General features: G+C 37.1%; 1 protein-coding gene across 4 annotated transcripts in view; it reads right to left on the bottom strand.

Annotated features, from left to right (window-relative positions):
- Window positions 1-13,414, bottom strand: part of slc4a11 (solute carrier family 4 member 11) — a 121,536-nt gene that overhangs the window by 81,502 nt on the left and 26,620 nt on the right. For 3 of the 4 annotated variants that reach the window (XM_015058558.1, XM_015058560.1, XM_015058557.1), the window contains exons 2-3: window positions 10,915-10,965; window positions 3,302-3,418 (exon numbers count right to left, since the gene is read on the bottom strand). In XM_015058558.1, coding sequence (XP_014914044.1) covers window positions 3,302-3,418; window positions 10,915-10,965 — 168 coding nt within the window. The remainder of the gene's footprint in view (window positions 1-3,301; window positions 3,419-10,914; window positions 10,966-13,414) is intronic. The other variant, XM_015058559.1, reaches the window with a different exon arrangement.

Below are 13,414 nucleotides of genomic sequence, written 5' to 3' on the forward strand. Positions count from 1 at the left end.
AATAGAGGAGGGAGGGAAAAAAATCTGCCCAACCCCCCCCCCCCCCCCCCCCCCCCCCCCCCCCCCACACACACACACACACACACAGAACACATTCCAGGACTTGTTTGTTAATACAGAATAATGAAATAGATTGGTATATGAAAAAACATAAAGGTATGCAAACAGCAGGAGGAAATCCAGAAACTCAAAACAAAGCCCACTAATCAGCATTCAGCCGCACTGTCAGTGAATAATGCTGTGAAAATCTACCAGCAGGCTGTGATGGGCATGACAAACATCCTGCACCTGCACTGGAGATGTTTTCCTCACAACTAACAACTCATTACAGTTACACAAAGGGACGTGGTTTCAACCACTGGATTCAGTTTGCTTTTATTAGATGTGCTTAATGCACAGATTTAGTCTCATGTTGCCACTGATGCTAACTCTTAACTAGCATAACAAATACATCTAAATGCTCCACATGAGGTAAGTATGATAACCGCTGCACAAAAGATGCATGTTGCACAAATCTGTCTGTAGGGACAGCTGTCATAATAACTGTATTATATTAAAATGAGTTAAATTCAACCTGAAATAAACAAACTGAGCTAATATGAAGGCAGACGAACTGTCCTGTCAAACTACATCGCTGTAGTTTCACTTCTTTTTTTGTCACAAATGTTTCAGATCAAACAAATTTCAAAAGTAATGTAATAAAATCCAATACTGAAAGTAATTATTTCATTTATGAAGATAAAAAGCTTATGAGCAAAATTATTGTCCACTGTTAGATCATGAATGAAGCATGATCTGCAACATGTTTTTGGAAATCTGATTACTGCAACACTAACACTAAAACAAACAAAACAACCAAAACAGAAATAAGTAAAATTTGTTGTAATTAATGGGGAAATACTATAACTGGAACTATATTGTACATTTATAAAACTAACTAAAACATACTGAAATTTTAGGTGTGATATCCTTTGTTTTCGTGTCTGTGAATCTGTTTATTAGCTGTTCAAACTGATGTGAAATTGATTTTTATTTTCACACAAGCAGTTTACGACAAACTACACAACTCCATGCTCCCCTCAGACTGCAAAATGGTGAGAAATGGGAGAAAACACCAGAGTCAGTGCAATAATATTTGAATTAATTTTTTAAAAATGTTATCCTCTGTTGAGCAATCATTATCTAATAATGATTGGTCAAAATGCAGTATTTTGACCTTTTTGAATTCTTTCCTAAAAATTAACAAAGCATGAAAAAACTAAAACTGTTACAAGAACTAATAAAAACTAAACTGAAACCAAACAATATTTAACTAATAATGACTATTAAAAACCAGCAAACACATTAAAAACAAACTAAAACTTACTGAATTAGACAAACAAAAAGTCACAACAAAACAAAAGTAAACTATGACAAAAAACGCAAAACTGTTAGAACGCTGTTGCAGAATTTACTTATGAAATGTTTTTATCAGTCCAGCTTTGACAACATGAAGTTGCTAAAAGATCTGAAAAAGTAAGAAATGTTCCCAATCTGAAGATATACAAGGAAAGATGAGAAACAAAGTCACCGACATCTATCAGTCTGGAAATGTTTCCAGGCTCTGGGACCTGAGTGAACCAGTAGGATCCGACACAGAGGTGAACCTCCTCAGGAGTGACCCGCTGGCCAGAACTGCTGATGACTCATTCAGGAGGTCACTAAAGGTCACACAACAGCCAAAGCACTGCAGGCCTCTGAGTTTAATTATGTTTTGGGATTAATAAAACAGTTTTTCTAATTGAATCGAGAAGAAAAGAACTGACTCAGTTGTGGTCAGTGTTCATCATTCAAACATTAAAAAAAGAAAAGGAAAAGACTTGGCAAAAAGATCTCAATCGTCTCCTAGGCCTTTAAGAGAAAAATTTGTCGAATGAAGAGAAAAAGTTGAACTTCTTGGAGGCTGTGTGTCCTGTAACTCAGCGTTTCAGAAAAGAACACCAAACATGGTGGTGGCAGAGTGATGATGTGGGCTGCTTTGCCTCGTTAGCACCTGGACGATGGGTTGTATTCGATGGAGCCATGGAAAGTGTTTTCTGTGATGAAGGAGAATGCCCCATCATCAGTTCATAAATTTAAGTTCAAGAGCTAGGCATCTGAAGTTCTGCTAAAAAAAAAAAAAAAAAAAAAAAAAAAATTTTTTGGATTAACCTGGTCACAGATTTGAATGTGGATTTCAACAGAGCATCAATGTCTGAACTCTGAACTAGAATCATTTAGGGAAGTGGATGCCCCGCCCCCATCGGGCCTGAATTCTTTTTTTTATATGACAGAAAATAATGACATGTAATCAGTGTTTAGATGACAAGTGTGTTATCCCTATTATTATCTGTCTTTAACTAAAATGAAGCTCTAATTTCTATCTTTGTTTTTCTTTTTTTCAAAATATTTTCAGCTGCTTTGTTCTACAGGGAGCCGATTCATTCAACACTAGATATAGATATATTTTCAACAGAGAGCTCATTTGGTCAGTCACAGGTTTTCTCCATCTCCCTCCAGGTTGGACGATTAGATTTTGCAAAACCGATTTGTTCCACAGAAAAACACTCCGCCCCCTCATTTGAATTAAAAATACCCTGAAATAAAAACGAAGGTAAATCCAAAGTCTACGAAATATGGAACAAAACTTTACAAAGTGTCACAAAATAAAACACTATTATGAGATAAACAGTGAAATAAATACATAAATAAAAAAATATCTTTTAGATTTATTTTTTAATTTTATGGGCTCACTTATTTGTTAGATGGAAAATGTATTATTTATCTATAAACAAAAGTATTTATTTATATATATGAAACAGCTTTCCATATTATTTAGCCTTTAAAAAAAAAAGGCTCAATTACAGCACAGTAAAAATAAATTTATACTAAATCAACAAACATTTTTTGCTTTACAAACCGCTTTACTCCAGGTGGTTACCTCGACCTGAAAGGCTTTCCATGTTCTGTTTTCAGTATGTTAATTATATTCAATTTTCTGTAGAAATAACCATCAGATCCTATAAAACTAACTAACCGACATGCCAACATGTCAGCAACAACATTAATTAATAGCTAAAGATCTGAGTTGTTTAAAAATCACAGAAGTGAGCCTTTGATCTTGACCGCTTCCATGGTAGCCATTAGCATTAACATCTAATGCCCAACTAGTCTGGGTTTATATTACGTGAAGATGCCAAGAGAGTCAGCTAAGACAGTAACTTCTGTCATTTTGATAAAACTCCGTTTTTAGGTGCCGTCCCCTCTCCTCTGCAGCACTGACCTGGCCCAGGGCTGATCTGGTTGTCATAGAGGTGGATGTCTTCGCCGCAGGCGATCGGTAGGTCCTGTCCCTCCTCTCGGCACTCGCTGTCCTCCTCTTGCTCCGCCTCCCGCTGCTCTGGGGACACAACAGCAAAAGTGTTGTGGTTACCAAACTCATGCACATCATTATTCTCTATTAACTTTCTAAGTTAATATTTAATAAAGATCATATACAATTATGGTCTTGAGAAAAACCCTAATTACAAAGACATTAGAGGAAAACTTTACTACTAAAGTTTTTAGAGAGAACTTTCAAGATTTTTGTAGGGTCTGTGTCCACCAGAGCCGGCCCATCTCATAAATGAACTAAGCTGATGCTAAGGACATTAAAACTAACAACTGACAGGACAATTATCACTTTTAGAAAAGTCTTCCTCAAAGTCCACGGTCCAACTGGACCAAAGTAAAACTCAAAAGTACAGCAATCTGTGAAATCAGGCAACAACAAAAGAAGCATGTCATAATGTAGAATATGGTCATCTGAGCATACGATACAACAAATGTAAAATCTGAGGTTATCCCACAATCTAGGACTTTGTGCACATGTTACCGAGTCTTTATAAAAACTAATATCTTCGCCACATCATTTCAAATAATATTGTACACACGGGATCAGTGTTAGAAAAGTGTTCATCCACACAAACCATCTGATTTACATCACCGAGAGTTGCTTTAAACATGCCAGAGCCATAGGGGGCAGTGTAGGCAAAAGCTAAAACAATCAGACTGCTTCTAAGCAACGGCAACTTCCTGTTTGGCTTTTGTTAGTTTTTTTTTTTAGGGTTGGTTTATATTTTAACCAGAGCCTTTTCGAGGTTAAAAAATGTATTTGCTTTGTAAAACTTGGGAGTTCTAGAAAATAAAATTTAGAAAAATCAGAACAAAATTTGAATAGAACTGTGGAATTGTTCCACACTGTGAATTTGTCATCTTTATCTCATCTTCATTTGTTGTACTTTAGGTTCAGCTTTCCTGTTTCGGATTCGAGAAATGAAGGTAATTTGCTGAAGTGTGAAGTCTCTGTGGTTCAAGTCAAAATTTCTCATAGAACTAAAATGCTTGCTGACATTTTAACCATCTCAAAGAAAATGACATTTGCGTTGCATATGAGTTGTCAACAAAATGAATGAATATTTGTTTATGATACAGAATTGGTCCAGACCTCAAAACAACCAGGATTTCATACTTGAACACTCTTGTCTACATCCTGAGATTTCCAGCCATGTCCCCAGAAGCAGGAAGACACCAGATGTACAAAACACAGCATAACAGAAAGAGGAAGGTTGAACTCATTACTTTGTGCTTTTAGCTGTCATGTATGTACAATGTTGTCATGGATGTGTGTCCAAACTCTGCAGCAGGAGTTGAAGCTCCATTTAAACTAGAGGTTCTACAAGTTTCATCAACACAAATAAGAACTTTTAAAGGCAAATTATGAATGAAATTTAAGACCTATATTGTGAGAGAAATATACAAAAGAAAGTCGCAAATAAAAAATTTGTACGATCTGGCAACAGAAGTGAAGCAATTTATTGCCAGCTGGATGAACATTGTTCAACCAGCTGGCAATACATTTGACACTCACCCATGATGGATGTAAAAAACTAGCTAGCCACCCTAAATAAGGGTAAGAAAAGTGTAAAGCTAGCTATTTTTTTACATCTACAGAGTAAAGCTACCCTAACTAGCTAAGTAACTGTTTTTTTTTTTTTTTACATCCATAATGGGTAAGTGTAACATTTATATATCTGGTTGGCTAGATGTCTCTGCATAGAATATATGAGATTAAATAGTTCTGCCACAACAAAATTAAGACTTGTGGTTCATTTATTTGAAGTCAGCTTAAATAAGAACTTAATTTTAGATACATGAAGTTTTCAGGCGATGTGGACATCCTGTAAACAGCAAACTCTCCTCGCACCCACCCCACCACCAAATCCAAATATAAAAAGAAGGAAGCTAAACATGCAAACTTAGTTGAGAAGCAGCACTTTCAATGCAAGTGTGCATTTTTAAACAATATTCAGGTTAGTGTGATTTTAATAAGACCAAGGAACACAGCAGTTGGGTTCGGAGACGTTTATGATGGAGCTAAGTACCAAGATTTGAATATTCATCCCTTCATGGGAAAATGGAATACATAGAGAAACTGACTAAATCATGGCTATCCACCTAAACTGTCAGGAAGACAAGAAAACAAATCTGGCCTTTATGGAAGAGGGTTTAAAAAAAGTGATAAGAACACACTATGCCCACTGTGAAGCATGGTGGTGGCAGCATCATAATGTAGGGAACGTTTTTAAGCAGGGACAAGGAAACTGGTCAGGGATTAAGGGAGGATGGATTAAGATAATATAAAGGATAATCCTAGAGGAAAACATGTAAGAGACTTTAGAGGTCAACATTTTTATTAAAAAACAGCAGTTATATAAATTAGATACATGATTTTGAAGAACTGGAATAAATGTACTTTTTCTCACTAAAGCAAGGACAAGGACATTTCTTTTAATCTGCCCTTTTCTCTCTGAGGAAGATGTTTAGAATAGTTTCCTGGCAACAAGTCAATGATTGTTTGGTGTTCAGGTCTGAGCTGTGGGAATCTGCAGAGTACTTTGGAGGTGTGGATGGCCTTTTTCTTCTGTGTGGTAAATATTTGAGTATCTTCTGGTGTTGAATCCTGATATAGTGGAGCTGTTGTCAGTTGGTTGCTATGGCAACAAGTCTGCACGTGGCATAGCAGACACACATAGTGTGAAAAAAAAAACCAAAACAAAAAAAAGAATATGAGTGTTTTTGAGTTGCTTTTCATTTTTCACTGGCTTTAATCTGGGTGTGCTGCACTAAATTAATAATACTCTCACCTCCAGGTTCTTTTTCTGTTGTCCAGCATTGTGCATACACAAAATTTCTGGATGTAGAACAAAAATATAACATGTCTATAAGCTCCATCTGGATGTCTGTAGCTGCTCTCTTCATGTCAAAACCAAATGGTTTACAGTGCCAGGCAATTTTTTTATTTTTTTTTTTTGCACTTCAAAGTAAGTGAAGCACTGTGTGAACTCACTGTGCTGTGTACTCAGCTTATCAGCAAAAGGTGTTAACTTGGTTTGCCATTGTTTGGCATGAAGTAGGTGTTGTGGTGCATTGTGGGATATGTAGTTTAATTGGTAAGGAAAGACCTAACAAGGCACTTTACTTGTAAAGCACATTTCAGGACTATGGTGATTCAAACTGCTTGAATGTAAAACAGCAAACAAGCAAAACATTACATTGCAAAGTAAGCAAACTACAGTTTAATATTCCAGCTATTATGAGTCAAAGGAATCTCTAAACAAGCAGGTTTTTAGTTTTAAATGAACTTAGTGCTTCAGCATTATTGCAGCTTTCTGGATGTTTGTTCCAGATTAGAGAAGCATAAAAACTGAATCCTGCTTCTCATTGTTTGGTTCTGGTTCTGGGGATGTAGACTGGAACCAGAACACTTGAGAGGTCTGGAAGGTTGATACAACAACAGCAGGTCTTTAATGTATCGAGGTGCTAAGCCATTCAGTGATTTATAAACCAACAACAGTATTTTAAAGTCTGTTCTCTTAGTTGAAGGACTTTAGAACTGGGTGATATGCTCCATTTTCCTGGTTTTAGTCAGAACGGCAGAATCAGCTATCTGATTTTTTATTTTTGGAAAACCTGTAAAGACACTGTTGCACTAATCAATGCAACAAAAGATAAACACAAAGATGAGTTTCTCAAGAATCCTGGAGATGTTCTTCAGGTGACAGAAGACTGACTTTGTAACTGCCTTTATGTGCCTCTGAAGGTTCAGATCAGAGTTCATCACTACACCCAGATCGCTGATTTTTAGCTGTAATAACTGAAGCTGTGCGTTGACTCGACTGATCCTCTTTTGGTCCAGACATAACTTCAGTTTGTTCAGTGCTTAAATGGGCTCATGGTCACCTGGTGACATCGTAATGTACATCTGTGCATGATCTGCGTCGCCATAGCAACTAATCTCATTACTTGTTATAATATGAGCTAGCGGGGGCATGTAGATATTAAATAAGTGAAGCCCAGGATGGAACCCTGGGAGTCATTAATATCACACCTATGGAATCATCTTAGAAAATAAAACAATGCGTCTCAGCCTGGACGAGGCCCAGAGGACTTGAGCTTGACAAAACAAATCCAGTTGGGAAATTGTGTCAGCACTTGAAAATTGATGTTCAGAGATGCTCTCCATACAGCCCGACTGAAAACGACAACAGAAAAAAAAACATTTCTGTCTCCAGACGTGCAAAGCTGGAAAAACAGACTTACAGTTGTGATGACGGTGAGAAGCAAGTTCGACAAAATATTGACTCAGAAAGGCTGAATGCAGAAGCATGCCACACTTTTCAAATACTTGTTTGAAAAAAAAAAAGATAAAAATAATGTATTATTTTCCTTCCACTACACTAGCTTGTATTACTCTATTAGACTAAACCCCAAAAGATGCAGTTAGATCTGCATTTGTAATGTAACAAAATATATAAAAAAAATATGAGGTAGAAATCCTTTGGCGATGCACTTTACTCTTTATTTCCTTTAATGAAGCTGAGTTTTAAAGAAATAACAAATCGAGATGTAAAGCCGACGTTCTTTGAAATCAGCTCTCAGTGATCCAGTAAGGAAAAAAATGAAAAACTGTATTACAGAGATGCAGAAAAGAAATGTGAAAATGAAGCCAGCTTACAGAAAAAATGACAAAAAATAAAAAATAAAGGTTTTTTTTGGATGTCTAACGTTCAGGTATTTTGTCTGGTAGAGAAATTCAGAGGACTCGCCCTGCAGCTGTTTTGTGTGAGTCATCCCAATATCTCCTCGTGACACAGGAGAGCCTTAAATCAAATCCTACAGTAACTACCGGGTTCCCAAATATCAGCCGGCCATCGTCGTGATGTGACGGTAACAATCTCATACTTGTGCTCTTTATCTGCTGACCTCATCTGTGAGAAGGCACCAATTTCAGTGTATTTAGTTTGTCTTGCATCAGGGCGATCCCTCAGCGCTTGACATCAGCTGAACCTTGCTGTGTTGTTGCCTTGCCTGCTTCCCCCCTCCGAGCCTCAGACCCACCGGCTGACGCTCCGACTTTCAAATCACCTTGTGTGGGAGCAGCTACAGCTCACCAGCAGGAACCCTGGGTTTGTTTCAAAATATAATGGCGTCAATTCAGCAAGTTTGTTATTTACTCACACATTTTCTTACTTTAGGTAGGTAATTCTTTTAAATCTGGGTTTTGTCTTACAGCCTTTTGGTCTGAACAGAATATTGAATCTGAACAAACTGCATGTGAGGCTAACTCTGCTAACATAAAGCGTGCAAATATGTGGAAGGAACGAGAGCCGAGGGTTTCGTTTTGTTTGATACGGTTCAAACGTTTGCGACGTTCCACGGCCGCCTTTGAGGTGAGCTCGGAGCGGTGACATTATGCAGACTCCCACTCCGAAGCATCTTTGCATCATTAAAAAGTTTTAAACTTCTGCGATTTGCGTTCTGAGAACAGAATTAGCTCCATATGCCGGAGAGCAGCTGCTCACATATGGTGTTTGGTATATTTAGGCTGATATGTGTGCTCTAAAGCTAGATATTTATATAAGTTGTATGTCCTGGTGTGTATCGCCAGGACACACTCTTAACACTTTCAAAAGATGTGTGCTGTAAAGAGGAAGTAGCACGTATAGAACTGGTCAGATGCTTACACATATTGCATTTTCTGGCTTTACTGATATGAGGGGTTTGTTTTTCAATCAGTGTTTCCCCAAACATCATCCAAGGAATGTCCTGTCAAATATGTAGACATGCAATACAAGTATTTGTTTAATAACTGTTTAATGTATTTTGTTTTTATTAAAGGTCATTACCAATCTATTGTTCTACAGGCTGCTGTTGTTAAAAGGAAGTAAGGGTGCACAGTTTGCATATATTTAAAAAGCCTGACTGATTTTGGCGTACACCGATTTGTTTCTATAGCAAAAAAGTTGCAAAGTTGGCAACAGTAGGCTGACTAGAGTGAAACGCAGCTTTCTCTCAGACCCTTGTGGTGGTAGAAAAGACTGGTGGATAAGTTTGGCTTCAACCAATTGTCGATCACCCGAAAGTAAAGATATTGGGAATGATCAATCTGCACAGCCCCACCAAAACATTTCCCCCAGCCCCAAGGCCAAGACCCCCGAGGAAACACTGCTCACGGTGGACGAATGAAGACATTTTAAATATACAAAATAAATAAAATAACAGAAAAAACAAATTAAATGAATTCTGAAGTCTCTGTAGAGAAAATTATCTTTCCGTGCTAACACATAAAAGGGATAGTTGAGACCAAAACACCAGACTGAAGACCAATTTTGGTAGAAAGAGAGAGAGGGAAAAAAAACGATAAATCGAGCAAATGAAAATTATTGCGTTTGTTTTAGTTTATCATGTGATTAATTGATTTATTGGTTATGGTGATGGGCCTAGTTTTCACACCTGATGGACTCTGTTTGACTGGGGGCCAACATTTATATTTCTTGTACAGTTTTGGCTTAATTACAGCTATGAGTGAGTTGTTCTTTCAGCAAATGGCATGTTTTACCGACTGTATAATCCAGTTAATGATTAATCAATTACTAAATTCGTTGACGATGACTTCAACAATCGATTCAACGCGATTAATCATTTCAGCGCTAATGGCGTTCATGCCAATGATGAGTTTATGTAAATCACAGAACCCGCTCTGCGGAGCAGGGCAGAACCTTACAGGTGGCCCACAGCAGAAACCTTTAACATGCCAACATGAGTCACCGTTTGGTCGTCGCACACGTTTGCTCACAATTGAGCTTCCAGACCAGCCTCTGCTAATGATCCCCCACGACGATGACGGCGGGTAATGCTTACATACCAACAATAATGTAATTGCATTCATATTTTTGATAAAAGGTTGCCTAATAAAGACAGCCATGCTCATCTGCAGCAGGGGGCCTTCTGCGACTCTGCTGAGTGAATCGCTGTATTACAGGATGGGGAATAATTGGCTGAGGGAGACAGGGAGATCCAACGCAAGTATATTCCATCTTGACTGCTATGGCTGCACATACTAATTGGGAGTCTCTCCTTGGCTTGAAGGTAATGAAACTGCTGTTATAACAGACTGAAAAGTTCATTATTTATATCCGAACACAGTGCAGCGTGAGAGCTGGGAGCGGTTTTTGTGTCTGCGCTGCAGTTTCAACGTCTTCTTTAAACGGGAAGATGCACATCTGTGGTAAAAATTGCCTTGGAAATGAATTTTATTGCAATAAATTGGAAAATTGGGATCCCATTCAAACTTTAGCTTAATAGAATAGAATATTATCATTGTAACAATGAAATTTGGGTGCAATTCTCCCAATTTTTTAAAAGTGAAAAACAATGTTTCACTAAAAAAAAAAGACCATTACGACTACATTTTTATCATATGTTTGCAATTATCTCTTGAAGAAAAGATCATCATTTCCGCCCCCTATTTTAATGTATTGTTTAGAATTTCTGTTTTTGATGCATCAGGCTCACCCATTTCTTGAAAGAAGTATCCATTCTTGGACATCCCAGATGGAGGCGCCTCTGCAAGAGCAGCACAGGAAAAGAAAGAGTGTTTATGGAGGGAAATCTGATCAACAATAAAAAAGACCCAGGATGCAACACCATTTGTTGTAATTATGTGGTAATTGTTAATATGGGAAATGGTTCTAAATACAAATAGGCATCATTATGCTGTCTTATGTGTGTGTGATTTGGCGCTGGTGTGTACTCAGAAACATTCTGTTTATTTGGAACAAAACTCTCCCACCTTTAAAAAAAAAAAAAAAAAAAATCAAATTTTGTTCATTTAGTCAGAACCGTGAAACAATCTGCTTTCTGGAGGACAGTAACAGACACACTGAGCAGAATCTGCCAGAGTTGGTTGCTTACTAAGACAAATGTCACCCAAATCAGACTTATTTTTTGGAGGGTTAAGTCTTTTTAGAATAAGTGTGAACACTCAGATACATCTGTGTTTTGTTTTTTTGTTTTGTTGAGTCACATTTGAGATTCTTCCCAAATATGACTCGTATCCAATCTTTTTGAATGTGATTCCAGCGGGAACAACCAAAGCGATTTTGATACGACTTTGATGTCACTTTCCTTCACAACTGCGGGCCAGTGGGAAGTGTAAGTAGTTAGCAAGATGGACGACAGCTGCGACAGTAATCTGCCCCCCCGTTGCCATCCAATATAACCCAACAGTCCCACTGTTTCTTTGCAGAGACCGTTCGCCTCAAACAAAGTGATAGAATGCCAGAATGCCCCTATTTTTATTTGTGGGATTCCTCCTCAGAGCCTGTTGACACATCATTAATCAGTCCCATCGGCATCATCATCAAAATGGTAACATTCTCCAGAAATTGTTTAAATATAAACGGATGGAATTTGATACAGTATGTAGAAATGTCTTAAATAAATGTTCCATTTGTTAAACCAGTTTTTTTCCACGTCACTCACATGATTTACACAGAATCTCTAGATTGTGTTTCTGAATTAAAAATAGTTCCTGAATCAAATCGTGACCCTAAAAATTGAATCGATGCACACCGACAGATTTGCATCTGTAATTACTCGAAGTTGAGAACATATCAATGAAGCAATACATTTGTTGATGAGCTTTTCTAGCCTTACCATTTCCTTTCACCTGTGATAGCAAAGAACATGCATTCATGTTTACAGGTCAACTTTGAGCTTGTATTGGAGCCTTGTGGCCCAGTCATGAAAACAAGCGGATGCGAAACAGAAAAAAAGGAATATCATTGAGGAAATAAATGTTATTAATTTGTGTAAGTTAAAAAGAAAAAAGTGAAAGTGTTATGCTGCAGTCCAGTTCGTGGTGAACACCGCCCATAAATCCATCAAATTAAACGTGCATGGAAGTAATTGTTGGACTCAACGCGTTATGAACAGCTATGAGTGATTTCATTCCCTCCTAGTTTAAGGTCACACTTTATCTTTGTAATATTGCAGCCACACTCTATAAAAATAAATAAATTAAAGTAATTGATTTGTATCTCAGCCCATTGTTCGGTACATTGCAAATGTGAGCCAACATGTTGTGTGCTCCAAACGAGAGCAGTGAAGGAGAGTCAAACGCATCAATAGGTCTGTCGCAATAAATCAATTAATAGCACGATAAATTAAAACAAGCTCAATTTCTATTCCAGTGATTTATTTTTTTTATTTATTTATTTTTTTTATCATAAACTAGACAACTAAAGTCTTCAGTCTGGTGTTTTGGTCTCAACTACATCCTTTTTTTTAATCCTACCCTTTTTTGTAGGACAATTTTGTTTACAGAGACTTCATAATTCATGTTGTCGTTTGGCTTGTTTTGTTTTATTTGTTTTGGATACTTAAAATGTCTTCCAGTTGTAGTGTTAAATGTTCATTAGAATGTAAAGCTTTTTATACGTCTTCAAAAGGAGAAGAATTGTAAATGTATGTTTGTATTTCACATAATCTAGTGTTACTGCACAGTAAAGCGAGGTGATGCATTTTAAATTTTATCCATAAATCTAATTTTCTGTTTTTGAAGATTTAAGTTTTGGAAAATCTTGATTTCTTTTTCATCAGTGCACTTCTTGGTTTCCACAGTGATGTTATACTACCATCCTGTTCGACAAGCATGTGGTACAGCTTCTACTTATTTTGACTTTGAAATCAGGCCAACTCAGATGAGGAATAGTTGAAATATACAACAACTTTTACAGATATTTAAAAACTTTCAAAGACGAAAAATGAGACTTTACTCTTATGCCCAGTGCTACTGTACAATAATTCATATTACATTGTATTAAAAGTGAAGGTTTATGGATATTGCTTTAAGAAAATAAAGTGCAAATGCCCAAAGGTGAACCTTGTGCCGCATAGCAATGATTTTATCGACATTAAAAAAAAAAAAAAAAAAAAAAAAAAAAAAAACCGGGGGGGGAAAAATGTTCCCCAAAAAACACCACAAAAGGCCCCCATTAAACCCTTTTTTTTT

Source organism: Poecilia latipinna, unplaced genomic scaffold (genome assembly GCF_001443285.1).
Source record: "Poecilia latipinna isolate Pla-1442-1.1 unplaced genomic scaffold, P_latipinna-1.0 Scaffold1550, whole genome shotgun sequence".
NCBI classification, from domain to species: domain Eukaryota; kingdom Metazoa; phylum Chordata; class Actinopteri; order Cyprinodontiformes; family Poeciliidae; genus Poecilia; species Poecilia latipinna.